Source organism: Lichenostomus cassidix, chromosome 5, assembly GCF_008360975.1.
Source record: "Lichenostomus cassidix isolate B80296 chromosome 5, HeHo_3.0, whole genome shotgun sequence".
Taxonomy (NCBI): domain Eukaryota; kingdom Metazoa; phylum Chordata; class Aves; order Passeriformes; family Meliphagidae; genus Lichenostomus; species Lichenostomus cassidix.
In genome coordinates, this window is record NC_139486.1 from 17,447,193 (window position 1) to 17,464,475 (window position 17,283).

At 40.6% G+C, this 17,283-nt stretch overlaps 1 protein-coding gene across 3 annotated transcripts in view; it reads left to right on the forward strand.

Moving 5' to 3' along the window:
• KCNK10 (potassium two pore domain channel subfamily K member 10) overlaps positions 1-17,283 on the forward strand; it is a 62,943-nt gene that overhangs the window by 16,936 nt on the left and 28,724 nt on the right. The window contains exons 1-2 of one of the 3 annotated variants that reach the window (XM_085061600.1): positions 4,472-4,786; positions 8,640-8,968. In XM_085061600.1, coding sequence (XP_084917726.1) covers positions 8,747-8,968 — 222 coding nt within the window. In that variant the 5' untranslated portion in view covers positions 4,472-4,786; positions 8,640-8,746. Of the gene's footprint in view, positions 1-4,471; positions 4,787-6,191; positions 6,465-8,639; positions 8,969-17,283 lie in introns of those variants that run through there. The other 2 variants (XM_085061601.1, XM_085061599.1) reach the window with 2 other exon arrangements.

Here is a 17,283-nt window from a genome sequence, read left to right on the forward strand (position 1 = left end):
ACAGTGCATCCAATCTCTTTTGTTTAATGTATATTGCCCTTTCTGCCTTTACCTGTCTCTCATACTCCATGGAATGCCTTGCAGCTGATGACTGCATTTCCAGCAGACAGCTGAGATGTTGCTGAAGTCAGCAGCACTAATGCTGCATTAGAGAATCCACTTCAGGGAAAACTGTTAGATTTAACCCATGGGGTGCTGCTGTAGTGAAAAGCTCTGTGCTTAGAGGCACTCTGTGTTTTCCTCACAAACAATACGTCAGGCTTTGCTTTCATGAACAGATAATGTGATAGTAGTGCTTCTCACTTCAGTGGCAGTTCACAGCAAAATGCTGTACAATGAGTAGTGTGAAATTCCCCTTGTGATGGCAGGCTTGTGATGACTTTCACTGCACAATTTGTGTGCCTTGGGGATGGGCAAAGGGACCAGGGCCAAACTGGTGTAAAACATGTCAGCACTGATAGCAGTTTTCTTGATCTATGACTGTATGAATTCTGTGGTCCCTAGACAGCAATTCTTATTATTCCTCAATCCAGAACAATCGCCACAGGGATACTAATGTTCTGCCCCACACTGTAATCATAGCCTGCAGGCAGGATTTTTCTCCTATTTCTTGATCACAGCTGTAATGTCACCTGTTAATTAGCCCACATCATGCAAAGATGCTGCACAAACACAAAGGCAAATACGGTCATTGTCTACTGGGATTTTGTTCTAAAAGCCAGACTTTCTAAACCAGCATCAGATTTTTGAATGTCCAGTTATAAAAATTCAACATTCATTGTGCTGGTTAAAGGGATGCTCTCTACAAAACCTGTTAAAAACCACAACAAAAAGAGATGAAAAATGGAGGGTGAGGGGGCGTTGAATAGCAAGCAAATCAGGTAGTGGAGATTATTTGCCATACCCTCAAAAAGCAAAATTTTGATGGTTTAATGATTATTTGGTTACACGTGGACAGAAATTTCAACATTTCATTGCTTCTACCTGCTTCCTGCTAGACCATCCAATTCCCTTCATTCATAGATCTGCATGCATTTTCTGTTTGTGACATATTCATGAGAAGTTCATATAGATGATACCTTAATACACTGATTACCTCCACTGTTCCTCTAACATATCTCTTATACTTGCTATGACTTCCAGGCATAGTCCTGCTATCCTAACTCAAGCAGCCATTATCTGAAAGAACTTGGGGAGACTGTGGGAAGGATTTGAGATTGGAAGCAAATGCTAGATACTCACATGCCCCAGAAACTTCTGTTTTGAGATGAGCCAGAGCCTTGGAGTGAAAGATTGTATGTTATCTGCTGGTGGGCTCATTTTCCTTCTTTCCATACTGTTCAGTCAGTAAGCCTTTTAATGTTAACTTCAGTGTGTGGCTATTTCAGAAGAGGGACTGGGGGGAGGAAAAAAGCCTGTCCAGTTAAACTGAAATAAATTAAAACAATTACAGCTAGTAAAGTCCCTTCATGCCCCAGTCCTTTATGATCTATTCTAAAGAAGGTGGATCTGCCTACTCTTGGTTGTCATTTCAGGGAAGCTCTAGTGAACTTCTTAACACCTCACGGACATTTCCGAGCCTTGGTGCTTGAGGGCTCTGTCCTGCAACTTCATACACTTGACAAAATATCATATTTCTAAATTAGTTCAGGAAGGAATGTTGGCTTATTAGGTAGTGCTGCAGGAGTGATGTAGAAGTGTCAGTAACCCCAATGTAGAACCTTGTAAAAGCTGTAGGGAGGACTATTTGCTCTTGAATTTTCTCAGTGAAATTGGACTACATGATGAAATTACTTTATAATTCTAACTAAACTTCTAGTGTAATATAAACGTAAGAAAGACTTGTGGGAAATTTTGGATGCTTGACTATGAACATTTTTGAAGAATGAATAATTTCCTAATTTTAAAGAAACCTCCTGTTACATTATGAGGATTTGGGAAAAAATAGTGGTACTTACCTTTAGACGCACATCAACAAACCTTTTTACTTGAGCTGAAAGTATTTTGTTTGCTTCCTTGGATGGAGCCACTAAAATGGGAGATGAAATGCCCAGTTTCACTTTTGATCAAGTAATGTCTCAAAGCCCATTGCTGAGTTTATGAATGTGTAAATGCATATGGCCTCTATGTAATCGTATGCTGAATCCTGTGAAAGCAGCATTTTTATTAGATGTGTCTATTATTCTCTCATTAAAATGTACATACATTGTTGTGTGCCGGTGTAACACAGAAATGTGGAAGAAAATGAAGTACTGAATAATACACTATTAAACCTGACATATTTTTTTCACAGATAGAAATTGTGACAGCAGTAACACAGCGAAGGGTATGTTTATTTTACAGAATTGCATTTGTTTTAAACCACTTAAGAAACCCTCCTCCAAAACCAGGTTTCTTTGTATCTCCTATATTCATGGCATACTGGGTAAGATAGTTGTGAAGATACAGGTCACTGTGGCAAAGCCACATTTTGATATTTTCATGGTCAAAAGTCAGTTGAGCATTGCATTTTGGTTCTTACTTGAAACTGTCTTGAAGCGTCAGTTCTTTGAACCTCTCTGGAGATTTTCATTTTAAATTGGAACTATTTTCCAAATTCATAACAGGTTTTGTAACTCACCTGGCTGCTGTAAGGCAGGGCCAACCATAATGAAATATTTTTGGCAAAAATGAGCTAACCTGTTCTTGTACATATTGGTCTCCAAAAGAAGACTGTACCTGCAGTAGTAAAGGGCAATGTTTAGCCTGAAGCAATATCTTCTGGTGCATTATTTCAACAGGTTCAGTGTTTTACTTCTTAGTTTTGCTTTAGAGTAGAATATTTCAGTTGTAAGGAACCCATAACTAGTCCAGCTGCCAACTGCTTCAGTTGGGTTAATCATCACAGAATCATAGACCAGTTTGGGCTGGAAGGGACCTTAAAGATCATCTAGTTCCAACCCTTCTGTTCTGGACAGGGACACCTTCCACTAGACAAGATTGCTCAAAGCCCCATCCAAACTGGCCTTGAAAATTTCCAGGGATGGGACATCCACCTCTTCTTTGGGTAATCTGTTTCAGTGCCTCACCATCCTCACAGGAAAATTTTCTTCCTAAGATCTAATCTAAACCTACCCTCTTTCAGTTTAAAGCCATTCCCCTTGTCCTGTCACTGCATGTCCTTGTAAATATCCCTCTCCATCCTTCTTGTAAGCTCCCCTTCAGGTACTGAGAGGCCCAAATTAGGTCACCCCAAAGCCTTCTCTCTTCCAGACTGAGCAAACCCAATTGTCTCAGTCTTTCCTAATAGGAGCAGTGCTCCATCACTCTAATCATCTTGGTGGCCCTTCTCTGCACTTGCTCCAACAAGTGCATGTCCTTCCTGTGCTGAGGACTCCAGAGCTGGATGCAGCACTGCGGGTGGGATCTCACCAGAGCAGAGCAGATGGGCAGAATCCCCTCCCTGGCCCTGGTGCCCACACTGCTTTGGATGCAGCCCAGGACGTTTGGTTTTCTGGGCTGTGAGTGTCCAGTCTCTCATCCATGAGCACCCCAAGTCTTTCTCATCAGGGCTGCTCTGATCTGTTCATCCTCCAGCCTGTGTTGATACCAAGGGTTGCCCTGACCTGGGTGCAGCACCTTGCTCTTGGTCTTCTTAAACTTTATGAGATTCCCATGCACTCACTCCTTGAGCTTGTCCAAGTCCCTCTGGATGGCATCACATCCTTCATGTGTGTCAGCCACACCACTCTCTTTGATGTCATCTGCAAATCTGCTGAGGTTGCACTCAATCTTTTGTCTGTGTCATTAATGAAGATATTAAATAACACAAGTCCCAGTGTGAACCCCTGAGGGACAATACTTGTCACTGATATCAGTCGGGACTCTGAGCTGTTGACCACTACCCTCTGGGTGTGACCCAACCAATTTTCATCCATTTAACAGTCCAGTAGAAGCCCTTCTTGTTATTATTTGTGTCCCTTCTGAGGTTCAGTTCCAGCTTTGCCTTGGCCTTCCTTACCCCATCCCTTCATCTCTATACTCTTCCCAGGTTACCTGTCTTTGTCTCCACCATCTGTTCATTGTCTTTTTACCTTTAGTTTGACCAGCAGTCCCCTGCTCAGTCTCAGCTATACCGGTCTCTTGCCTTCCTTGTCCAATATCTTGCTCCTGGGGATTGCCAAGCTGGCTTCTTAGGAGGACATCCCATTATTCCTTTCAGATATTTCCCTGGTGTTTTTCTGTGGCTTCTGTTAGGACTCCCTGGCTCTTCTCCCTAAGACTGCAGGTGAGGTCCAGGGTGGCTAGCACAGTTCAGAATCACTGCAAAGAACCCGCGCTAGCACCCTGTCCCTCTATCTGTCTGTTGTCATATCTTCTCACATCTTGCCAGGGACAAGCCTGATATTGTCCCTCTACCCCCTCACATCTAGTTCAGAGTTCTGCCAGTAAGCCTCACTAGTTCCTGAGCAAAGACTCTGGTGCTGTGTAGAACCATTCAATCGTCAAATCCCCAAAATTTTGATGGTGACACCAGCTGTGGAGCCATAGACTCGGTCTGTCCACTTCTTCCCATGTTGCCGCCTTCAACTGTAACTATAGAGGTGAATGTAACCCACAGCCCAGATTCCCTTACCAAACATCTGAAGGCCCTGAAGTCCTTTTTGACTGCCCTCAGACTATGTGCTGCCATTTCCTCAGCCCCTCAGGAGTCAGATCAGGAATGGGCAGTGGTGCGAGGGCCGTGCTGGGTTGGGAAGTGTCCTGGTGACACCTGTGACCCAGGAGGCAGCACACCCTGGGCCTGGTAAGCACACTGGGCCCTCTGCTCCCTGGAGGAGGGAATGGCCTAGAACTATAAGAAGTTAAGCTTTGCCCAGTCATCTTTACACTGAGAGAGAGTTTTGCTTCCTAAATCTCATCAAAATTAGCATAAATCTGGGGTATTTAAGGTCCTCACACATCAGTAGGGGCCCTGGCTGTGCTGTTCAGCAGTACAAGCGCAGGTAGTGTGGTGATCTCAGATGTGAACACTGTACAGATCCTGACATTGCAGTTTCACTTGTAACATTAATATCTTCAGTTTCTTAATTTTGAAGGTTATCCAAACAATTAGAAACTTAGCTTTCTTTGCTCTCTGGACTCCTTGTACTGGGATAAGGCCTGTTTTGAAACACTGGGGTGTTCCTTTGAGGGTTCCTGTACCTCTGAGATTAGCTGTCAGCTAATAGTGCGTGCATGTGAATGGATATCTGTCATTGCTTTCACTGAGGCAGGTTAAGTCTTCTTCGATATGATTTAACAAACATATATACTCTGCTTGGGGAAAAGCCTTTTCTGACAGCAGCTTGTTTTGAAAAAACATGAACAAAGGAAGTAGGGATTGTTCTGCAGTTATTGAAAATATGTCGTCTTCTCTTTTCCTCTGTGTTTGTCCTAAACTATGGTCTAAACCATCTCTACAAATGCAAGAATTTATGTAGTCCTTTATTTTTTTAAATTGTATACCCCTGCACACTCTTGAATTGCCAATGTAGTCCATAGTTTGATTTTAGTAAAACTACTTGTTAAATTTCTGAAAGTTTATGTAGCTCTTATGTTCAGACATGGACTCTTCCAGGGCACTAGTGCTAGAAAAGCAAGCACTATTTTTTATTTTTGCAGTTGATGGAACCATGGTTTAAAGGCAAATGGCAGCACTTATGTTAGACTGCAGGTTCAGAGAGACAGTGTTCTGATTAGAAATCAGGATTTCTGACTTCTTACCACGTCCTTAAGTCACTAATCCCACTGTCTTGTTGTAAAGAGTGGCATAGCTCCTATGTGGAGTATCTACACTGTTCTTCCAATACCTAGCCCCTGCTTAAAATCTCTGTGGTAATGGACTGCAGTTGTGCCTTGTGCATCAGCTTTGTAAGAAGACCATTTCTGTTATACACAAGTTGCTTACCTAGCTGCTTTAGTACAGTCTTCCTGTAAATTTATTTATATAATACAAAATACTTTAGGATCAACAGGGTAGATTCACTCTTCATTCACTCAGGGTAGCTTTTACTAATAGCAGAAAATTAAAGACTAAGACAGTTCTTCTTTTCTTTTTAGACATAAGCAAGCTAAGCTCAGTAATCCACTAAGCTGTTTAAGTGACAAAATATTTATAAGAATGTTTTGCATTCTCTACCGTGAACTTCCCATCTTGTTCTTAAATCAGTACAACACATTTTCCTTAGCTGACAGAATCAAACAGACCATGATTTTACTGTAAGGCTGTTACTAACACTTCATCAGAAACATTATTTGAATTTAAAAAAACCAAGAAACAACATTTATAGTAGCACAGCGGAAAAGAAAACTAACAAACGCTGTTTTAATGATACCAGCTCTTAGGTTCCATCTTCTTGACTTACCATTTGTGGGATAGCCATGGCAGGCATTGCTTTACACTGAGAGGCTCACCCAGTCTACACTGGACTATGCCAGTTATGGTAAGGTGGATACCTCTTTCAAAAAACTGTAGCATTCTTTGACATGAATTCTGCTCCCTTACCATGTGAGCCTTGCATCGTGATACTGAGTAATCACAAGTGTGCAAAATCAGCTCTCAGGCTTGCAGATTTTGTGTTGGCTCACAATATACACAGTATTTATGGGCTCTAACTAATGCAAATTGATTGAATTCCATGGAATCCGTGGAAGTTATGTTACACTGAGTTACATCAGCAGAGCCACTTCTGTGAGTACTCGAATTTAGTTCAGTAAGGTGATATTGTGACTCAGGTTTACGATGCTTGCCGATAGAGAAAGGGAGGTTCTAACTGCTTCATACAACCTGCATATTTTATGTTTCTTCTGAATACTTTTCTGGTGTTTCCTGTCAAAATTCACTGTATTTATAATGATCATACTTTCAGGAGACTTAAAGAATAAATATACTCATATCTGACAAAAAATGTGATTTCTTTCTAATACTGTCACTCTTCTTATTGCCACTTAAAGTTCTTAATATTCACATGAAATATATCTGGAGGTAAGAGAAAATATTCTTTTAAATTTCATGTCACTCCATCCTGGCTAAAAAGTATTGGGAAACATAATGATCTTTTGATGGTCAAATTGAGCAGCTGTGCCACAGGGTGTTTCAAAACTGAGATACGCAAAAAAGGAATCAAGCACAAAGGCTTGTCTTCTGATCCTGGATCCTTTCTAATCTATTTCGTATCTTGAACCTCTAAATCATATCTGAAATGAAATATTAACTGTAAGTGTAAAGTAACTATGGTTTTCGGTAGTTGATTGATTATCAAGTCAGCTGGAAGCTCTACCCTCCATGCAATGCTCCAGCGATTTATCACTTGTAGGAAAACGTGACTGTAGTAAAGACCTGAGTTCTAAAATTATTCAGTATCATAAAATCATTTATATTGGGAAAGAGTTGTAGCCTACTTCAGACTCAAGGTATAATCATGTTGTATGTTTAAATTGTAGAGAATTGCGTTGAGATGCCCCTCTGATGGGATGTTGTAAATCTTTTTGCTTTCATTTCTAAGTGAAACAGCAAAGACACATTGTAAATAAGTTCAGAGAATGCACCTAAAGTTGCTGTATTTTAACTGTAATCTAATTTAGGTTTGATATGCAATAAATTAATCTGGTTTCAAAGAAATTACAGGCCAGTGACAGCTGCACCAGGGTAAGATTACACAGGAGTTTGGTTTAAAATGAATCCAGCATCTTCAAAACCTACATGTGGTACTATTATACCAGTGGATGCTGTGGAACCTAGCCTCATCCTGCTATTGGTAACACTAGAAACAGGAAGTGGGGAAGTGTGATGATGAGATACCTGAATTATTTGAAGGTCACCTGACTTTGATGTAGATGTGTTGGTAGCTCGACACAGTGGTTGGGCTGTTAAGTCCAACAGGAGGTCAGGACTTTTTAGCTCTGATTTATTGCTAAGGTCATCTGGGCTACACAGTGTCTCAGTCCCAAGGTGAGAGGTCCATAGTTGCACTTGGCATGTAACTTTAACCTCAGACATCGAGTGTACTCTGGCTGACACATGATTTATGCTAAAATTTGTGAAGCTTCCAGGCCTTAAGAATGTTTTCACGAGCAATGGTTTTGTGAATCCAAGTAAATAGTATGGGCCAATTTATGTAAGCGTGCCAAACAGCACTCTGGTTTGCAAAGCATTTTCTGTTACCAGGTCAGATAGTGATCAGGGATCATTAGCAGTTCAATTTCTTAGCACTATTAATACTATAAGTATTATGGTTTAAGGACATAAGTCATTGCCAGGGTCCTTCACCAAATGCCACCATGTGTAATTTATATCCTGACTTGTCAAAATTTCCATGTTCATTTTGCATAAATGGTTTTCTGCATATTTCTGAAATTTTTGCACATGTAACTGACCTGTCCAGTTCTAGAGTGGGTGAATTTTTATAGGTAATGGGCAAAGCAAACCCTTGAGGTGTCCATTGTACATGGATGGACAAAGCAGACATGGAACCTTCCACAAGAGAAGAATTGCATCTATGTGAAGAACATGGTTTATGTGAAGGTCTTGAAAATGTTATTTAGGAAAATTTTATATGAAAATCAAGGTCATACACTAAGGGATTTGATTTTGAATAAGGTTTTTTACTTTGTTTCAGTGGCTGCTCCCTCACCAGTGCCAGCTTGTGAGCCTGAGCCCAAAACTAACGGGCATTACCCATCTCCACGACTCTCTGTTTCCTCCCAAGCCACTGTTATTGCTGCCATGGAAGCCCCTTCTCAAGGCCTGCAGAAAGTAATGAATTGGAGAGCAGTGGTGGCCATCTTTTTCGTGGTGGTAGTTTACCTGGTAACAGGGGGACTCATCTTCCGTTCCCTGGAGCAGCCCTTCGAAAGCAGGCAGAAGGACACAATTGCATCAGAGAAAGCTGACTTTCTTCGGGACCACATTTGTGTAACTGAGCTGGAGCTGGAGACACTGATTCGGGTAAGCCATGTGAAGAAGGCAGTACTTCTTGGAAGTTTGGAGAAACAGCTTTATGGTTCATTGATCATCTGAGTTGGTGGGGAACAAAATTGTTCACAAAGGCTTTGGAATGGGCAGTGTGAAGAGCAGGCTCTTTCCCAGTCATTTTAAGGTCTAAGTAGCAGAAACTATGTCTCCAAAATACTGTAAATATAGAATCATAGAATAAGCTTGAGTTGGAAGGGACCCATAAGGATCATCAAGTTCAACTCCTGACCCTATGCAGGACACCCTAAGAGTCACACCATGTGCCTGAGAGCATTATCCATATGCTTCTTGGACTCGGTTAGGCTTGATGCTGTGACCACTTCTCTGGAGAGCCAGAGAAGTGTTCCAGTGTCCAACCACCCTCTGGGTGAAAAACTTTCTCTTGATATTTAACCTAGACGTCTCCTGACTCAGCTTCAGGCCATTTCCTTGCATCCTGTCACTGGTCATGAGAATGAAGCGATTAGTGCTTGTATTCGCTAGAATAATGAGAGACGTGTGCAAAGAAAAGCAGAACTTAATATCTGGAAAAAAAATTTTGTGAGGGGTGACAGCTTTGCAAGACATTCGCCCTCATCTCTACAAATTTTCAAGAGGTTTTAAATACTTAATTCTTTCCTCAAAATTAAAACCAGCAACCAGGAGGGCACACAGGACATGGTAGGTGGGATTTTTAAAATATTCAGCTGAGAATTCTGGACTTACTGGTATATTAACTTACAGGTTGTTGTAATTATTAAATAAATGAAGGAGGATGAAGTACACAATTAAAAATAGAAAATAATTGTCATTTTGAAACTTTGGAATTTTTAGTCTGATCTAGTATGCAGTTTTAGAATCAATTTTAAAGGAAATGATTATCAACTGTGCAAGGATAAATGGAAAATGTAATAACATGCAAGAAAGCTCTGTCAAGAATAGATTTGTCTCTCATTGATTAAAACTCTAGACAAGGAAAGTATTATAGATCTTACAAGTCTTCAGTAGAGTATCTTCTGGGATCCCATGTGGAAGCCTATCAGCTAGCCTGGAGAAAACAAAGTTTATATAGGAAATGTGACATATCTAAGTAATGTATTCAAAAGTCAAACTTCAGCCTCATATTTTGGATCTGAATTTGTATCAGCCTCCCAAAAGCACAGTGTTTCCCTCTGGGGTGTTGCACCAGAGCTGTGCTATGATTTCAGGTTATTTGAAAGAACACTGAGCTATCCCCTGGATTCTTGTGTCCAACTACTCAGCTATGTCAAAAAGCCTTTCCAAAAGTGAATCAAATTTATTGGCTTATTTCTTTTAACAAGTTGTTCCAATATCTCACTGATGTGATAGAAAAGGCCTTCTCCTACTCTTCAACCTGAATTTTGCAAATAAATGTGGTCTCTCCGTGCTTGTGCTCTGTGTTCACAGAAGACAGGTCAGTTCTGAGTCCAAAACTTTGTAGCTGTACCTGTACTTTTGGGCAGCCTGGTGCTATAGCTAAGAAGCCAAGTCTACTTTAGCACGAAGTAGTATTGCACTGGTGTGACTACACAGATTTTGGATCAGGGATGGCTTGGATCACATCCCTGATCTGTCTGCAGAAGACAGGTGAACATGTTAAGTTGGCAGGGATCAGGGATATTGGTTCAGATGTGTTTCTCTAGGCAGTGTTGCAGAGATCTCTATTTTCCTCTACTCCTTAGAAAAAATGATTGAAGGATGTTCTGAAAACACTAAAAGCAAGAAGTTTTTATTCCTTTGGTGGGATTGTCACTAGTAAAAGGTATGCAAAATGCATTCTTTCCAAGCAGAAAGCAGAACTCATACAAGGTACAACAAGCAAAGCACCTCAGCAGATTGTGAAGTCGTGCATGCCAACTGCAGTAGTAAGATTTCTAAACAGACTTTATTTTCTAGCCTAAGCTGTGTACCAACACTGATTCTTTATTTTACAGAATATTTTTCATTCTTTCACCGCAGAAGTGGTGGCACTAAAATAAAAACCAGACATACGGTGTCATTAGAAAACAGGTATTTTGGACAAACCTTATCTTCTGAGATTTGAGTATGTCCTCAGCCATTGCATAGGTAACTGGAAGTCATTGTGCAAAAGTAAATTAAAATGGGTTTAGCAGTTTAGGACGCAAATGTCAAGGCCAAGTGATGTGAAATATTGAAACAGATTTGTCAACAGAGAACAAGTTTCTTTGGATTCTTGTGTATGTCTGAGGGGTGAAACTGGCTCCAGGAATGTAGTTGGGCATGCTGATTGTAACTGACTTGCACAGAAGAACAGTGGGCTTGCTTGAAGGTAATATCAGAGAGTTAACATTGTGTTTCCAGGACTTCAGGTCTACAATCTCAGAAGTGACATCCCCTTGACCGGCATAATGCATTTCTGCATTGCACCAAATGCTGTGTCTGTCTTTACAGCTGTAAGTTCAGACTGATGTGGCCTCTCCATGGGTCCTGGCTGCTGAGCTGTGTGCAGTCTACCATTAAGGGAACTATTCATAATTAATGTTATTTGACTACCTGAAAGCCCTTAGATGAACACAGATCATACTCTCCAGAATGACAGTGTTGATTCACCTTTGTGCTTTGGAGAATATGGAAAAATACAAAAAGGAAGACCTAAGAACTAACCTGTATTATTTTACTTGTGGGGTTGGGTCTGGAACAATATTCAAAGAATTCTGCTTTGGAAAACCTGTAAGGAAGATGTACAGCACTGCATGAGGAAGATGTTAAAATTTAGTGGGGATGACATATCCTTTCCATATTTGTCTCCAAAAACCAATTGCAAATATTAAGACAGGTAGCACAAATACGAATTGCCGAATTCAGCCTTGGAAGTTCCTTCATACTTGCAGAAGTAATACAGCGATGAAAACAGAGCAAATTCTTTGGAAGATTCTAAGTATTTTAAATTTGTATTTGTCTCTTAGATTTTAGTTCAGGTCTGTCTAATACTAACACAATGACCGGTAATTTTTTCATAAAAATGCCAAACGTTTCACAGTGCAGTCCAGATTTTCTAAAGCCACCTGCAGGGGAAGTTCTTAAATGCAGATTTTTAAAGCCCATTTCTGCATCTGAAGATGCTTGTTGCAGTGAAGCCAGTACACTATTTAAGGCCATAGGTGAGCTACAGCTTGGCAAAATAGTGAATACTGATTAAGAAAATGAAAAACATGTGTGTTCTATCTCAATGTTTTTGAGTTTTCAGAGTTAGATAAAAATGAAACCTTGAACATGTTAAAAGACAATGAAACTTCAGGTGCTTCAAGTACATTTAGCTGCATTGTACCTGTTAGATCAGATAGCAGAAGATAGCAGGATGCAGGTGACTGGACGTATAGCTGAAAAGAAAAATAACATTGCTAGCTACATCTGCTAACATACTACAAATATTTTTTATTTTGTTTTTATATGTAATATAATAAGCTTATTAGTAGCTCGGATCCAAACCAAGTCATCCTGCCTTTGTAATAATGCCCACAGAGAGTATATAATGGGGAGGTTACACCTCTGAGAAAGATCAGATTTTATCTATCATTAGGAGATGCAAGGAAGACCATCCTTGTGTTTTGGCAGAGTAATTCCTATGAACCTGATAAGGGCATTCATACTCTCTTTCTATATGTCCTGCGCACTGTGTATGAGTAAAAACTTCCATAATGAGTCCTGCTTTCATAATGAACCCTGCAAAATGATGTAAGATAGAGTAGCTTGCTCCTTAAGAAGTTACTTACATTATTGTCGGGCTTCTTTCTTTTTCCTTGTCCATCAGGGTTTAATTTAGGGGCGTAAGTAATTATAGTATATATATATAAAAAAAAAACCACCCACCTGGGAACTAAGTCATATTATCAATGTCCACTAATGACTACAGCAACTCATGAGAGTGAGACTGCAAGCTGAAAAGGAAGCAGAGCTGGAAATAAGGTAGTCAGGCTTTATGGTCTAATTATGTTAGTAAGAATTCATATTTTGGATAGGCACTTTGGATTAGTGTTCTGAACCAGTTTTGCCCTGAAGGTAAGCCAGAAAGGGAACACCCTGTAGAGATGTTTCCTTTTTTCTGCTGCTTGCTTGGTTCACCACTGTCATAAGCCAGCTTCTCTTTCCAGGCTGTTTCCATATAAAATGAAAATAATTTTCATGTGGTAGAAGAAAACTCTAGATAGAGTAGGAAAAAAACCAGTACTTTGATTTGACCATGGAGAAGACTTACATGTTGCTGAAAACAAGAAGAGACTGTGAAGAAAAAACAGTAGTAAGTATCTGATTATTGGACGTTCTGCCTGTGCCTCGGGAGGTTGTCTTGTCCCAACTTCCCTTCTTCCTCATTTTTATTTTATCCTATTCCTTCATTAAGGGTATGAAAAAAGGATTCAGATGGTCCTGTCCTAGTTGGTGCATGCACCCTAGTTGTAACTTCAGTCCAGAGCTACTCTAGTTGTGTAGGAGACAGACTGAGCCTCCGATGTTGCACAAGTCTCCAGCTGTCCTGTAGCTATGCTGCTTCCAGAACTTAGCTGGCATACTTGCAGGAAGCTAAGCCTTTTGGACTTAGATCTCTGTGCATATCCCTTGTTGAATGCTGTAGATCTGCCCTCAGACACGGTGCATGCATGACAATCAAATCACTCTAAGTGTAGGTAGATCACTCTCTGGCTGATTGTCATCTAAAGTCCTTTATAGGACAGGCAGAAATATTTAAGGAATGGACTTTGAAAGCTTGTAACCTTTGATTTAATCTGAAAAAACAATTGCTGGCCTTGGTCCTTATAAAATGCTGTTGTGGAAAAGTGAATAAATGGGAATTTATAATGAGGATCCCTAAAGACTGTATAAAGGGTGGTGAAAATAAGTAGAGAGATAGGGAGTATAGAAAAAAAGTTGTTAAAGAATTATTTATTAAAAACTGCTTGCTAATGGGAAGCACCCTAACAATCCTAATATCGAAACATCAGAGCATAAAAGGCAATTGAAACAACTTTTGTATGCTAGACAGGAATCTGCTTGGAAAAAGAATTGTAGAGGGAGATAATTATTGGATTAGCATGATCTGTGGAGGGGAATTAATAGAAATAAAAAATGACAAGAACTTTCTTTTCTTACCAAATTCCTATCCTTGATTACACTTAGGGTAGGTACATCTTTGACTGTCTCAGCACTCCAGAGGGATATTACACTTACCCTTGAAAAATATTTGTCTTCTTCATGCTTGGGGTCTTACTAGAGAAATTACAGAAACATGAACAAATGAACCAGATAAAAACCTTTCTTCACAGAGAAACCAAAACCAGTCTGTTTTATTCCTCTCCACATCAGCTGCACTGGCTCCCAGCTATCTTGTTGCTTATGGGCATAACTCTAGATTTTTTTCTTGATATAATCATCTTATTTAGTGATCTAAATAAGTATGTAAGACTGTACCTCATACACTAGTGAACACTCGCATATACTCCCTCACAGCCCAAGGAGGATCAGGTGTGTGAATATCCAGGCACAGGGAGGAGCACCTGCACCCCAGGGGACAGGGATTGGTGGCTGTGGCCTTCACCGCTGCCAGCTAGGGAGGATGGCTGGCTGTGGGCAGCCAGGGGCATCACCTAGCCCAGACTATCAGGGTTGTCCAGCTGACAAGTTGAGGTTCGGCTGCGACTTCAGCTCATAGCTCAGGCCCCGGCTTGAGAGAGCCTGTGGCTAGGCAGGACAGAGCTGGAGCAAGCTGGAGCCCAACACTTGCACTGTGTTCCTGGCGTAGGGATGGTGAAATGCAAGTAGTTTCTGTTTGGCATAAGGACAGAGTATCATTCTATTTATCCACAGAGAAGAGATACTGTTGAGTTCTCGTGGGGTGCATTAGTTTGAAAACAAACCAGTGGGAGATCACAAGTCAGGATTAAAATTTAATAGAAAAAAATAAAAATAAGCGCAATAATACAAGGAAAAGCACTGACAAAATCAGATACAACCTGACACCCTGTTAGCAGTCCAGCTGAAGTAGTTCAGCTGAAGCAGTGATCCTGTGGAAGGTCTGGTCTCCACTTGAAGGTCCAGTGGTAGCTCTTGTCCTCTAGAAACCCAGTAGACAGGGCTAGCTCAGGTAGTTCCAAGGCCAGGTTATATCCAGGTGGGAATGCTTGGCTCCTCCCTGCTGGGTGGAGCATCTCACAACAGGATGAGGTAACTCCATGAGTCATGTGGTGGGTCCTTGATGGCCCATTGTCTCTTATCAGGGGTGAGTCATAGCAGGAGATAACAGCTAATGGCCAAAAGCTGGTGGTAATAGAATACTGAATACATCTGTATTGTAACATAGGACATGGGGGAGAACCCTTGGCACCTGGTGAGACAAGTTGGTTTATCTTTCTCAGGACTTTGAGTCCCGTGTATTAACAACTTGGCAGCCCAGAGTGGGGTCATCCCTCATAGTATTTAAGTTTTGCTGCCTGAATATCATCAAGTGAAATAGAGGAACAGAGGAAAAACAAATAATATTGAGTACTTGTCTTTACTTTAGTAGTTTTGTCATTCCCTTCACTCCCACCTGCCTGTTGGCTTTAGCATACATACATTACTTGGACATCAAGAAAGACAATTTCAGCCCTTTGAGGTATTTCAAGTTGTTGTCTTCCCTGAATGGATGGTATTTCAAAACAAAAATTTCCCAAGGTTGGTAGTTGTTCGTTAAAGAAGATTGCTCTTTCTGTTAATAAAGTATACTGGAAAAATATTGTGTACTTGTATACTGTGCTTATAGCTCCTCTTAAGAAGGAAAAAGGGATCAGGAAAGGAGTAACTGTGGAACAGCTTTGGATACTTTAATGACCTGTTATTTTCAATGATACTTCAACTATACCTGTAACTGAAACTACTAGTTTTAAATGTCAAATATGTAAGGTTTTTTAACAGCGTGTTTAGCACTCTGGCAATTAGATTTTTCCCTACAGAGATAATCTGAGGATTGTGGCTCTTCAGGTCATTGCTTCAAAGCCTATCTGAAGTTTCAGATGGGAAACTTGTAAAATTTTGTGGTCTGTGTGAACTGGGAGAGTCTTGCCAGTGATAGTGTCCTTGTTTGAGTTTTGTGTAAGTTTTCATCTAGCAGGATATTTTTGCGTAGGTGGACTTGTGCTAGTAGTAGTAAGGCATCCTTTTCTCATGCATGAGCTGAAATTGGTTATTTAAGTGCTGTTAGCTGCAGGCTGCTGGCAGCTTTTGTCCTGCTGCTCTCTTTTTGTCCTCCATCACTGTATGCACAATACTAAGTATTAAAAGACAGCATTGGAATAGTTGGATATTTATAAATGAATGATGTCAGTGACGCTTTAAAGAAAAAGTTAAATTTGCTGTGGAAGAGAAGGGAGCCTGAGAATCTCAAAATGCTCTAAGGCAACAGGACGCTCCACATCAGGGGTTAGTGCTTGGCCCTAAAAGACTTGCTAAACTGTGTAAACACAAGTGTGATTTAAGTGTAATTAGCTTGCTGACATTCACACACTCAAGGGGAGGGCAGACAGCATTCCTTGGCAGAAGTAATGTGCCAGGGTAGCTGACAATGTGTCATGGCCTATTTAAACGGGCAACATGTCTGCTATGCTGATTTATGCTGTTCTGCATAAACCAGCAAATGATCTCTGCTTTCACACCACCTGCAATATGCCAGCCACTGGTACAGAAACCCTTTCAAAGGGCTTCCTTTCCCTATATCCCTATTTCTTGAGGTAAGGAGATGTGCTGAGGAGCCCTGGCTTTGTGCCCACATGGAATGCAACCAGTCCAGCCTGGAGCTTGCTCATGTTATAGTTCCACAATCAGCTTAGCCTGGCATGTAGCAGCTTTACTTTTAAAAAAAGGCTGTCCCATACTGATCTCTTTAGATAGAGCTGTCTCTGTTCTTGCCCATGGGCCTCTCCTCCCACTCCTTTCCCTTTTTGTGAGGCAATGTGATGAATAATTAAAAGCTGGGAAGCAGATTAACTGAAACTAGCCCAAGCTAAAAAAGCAATAGAGGAACATTTATGACCATGAAGTCAGTTGGAAATATAGGCAAAAAATGGGTGAGAAAAAGTGCAAAATGGAAGTGGAAGAAAAGAAAAAATGTGGTAAATGAGCCATTGGTGGAAAGAAATTGGTGTGGAAAAAAGTGTATCATGAAGGCTAGGAAGAGAAGCGGTGTTAAATGGATGTATTTAAAAGTCAGTGCTAAATCCACAAGAGAATGTGAGGTTACATAGAAGATCAAGAGAGAACTCATGAACATGAACAGTTAAGAAATGGGGCAATGGTAAAAT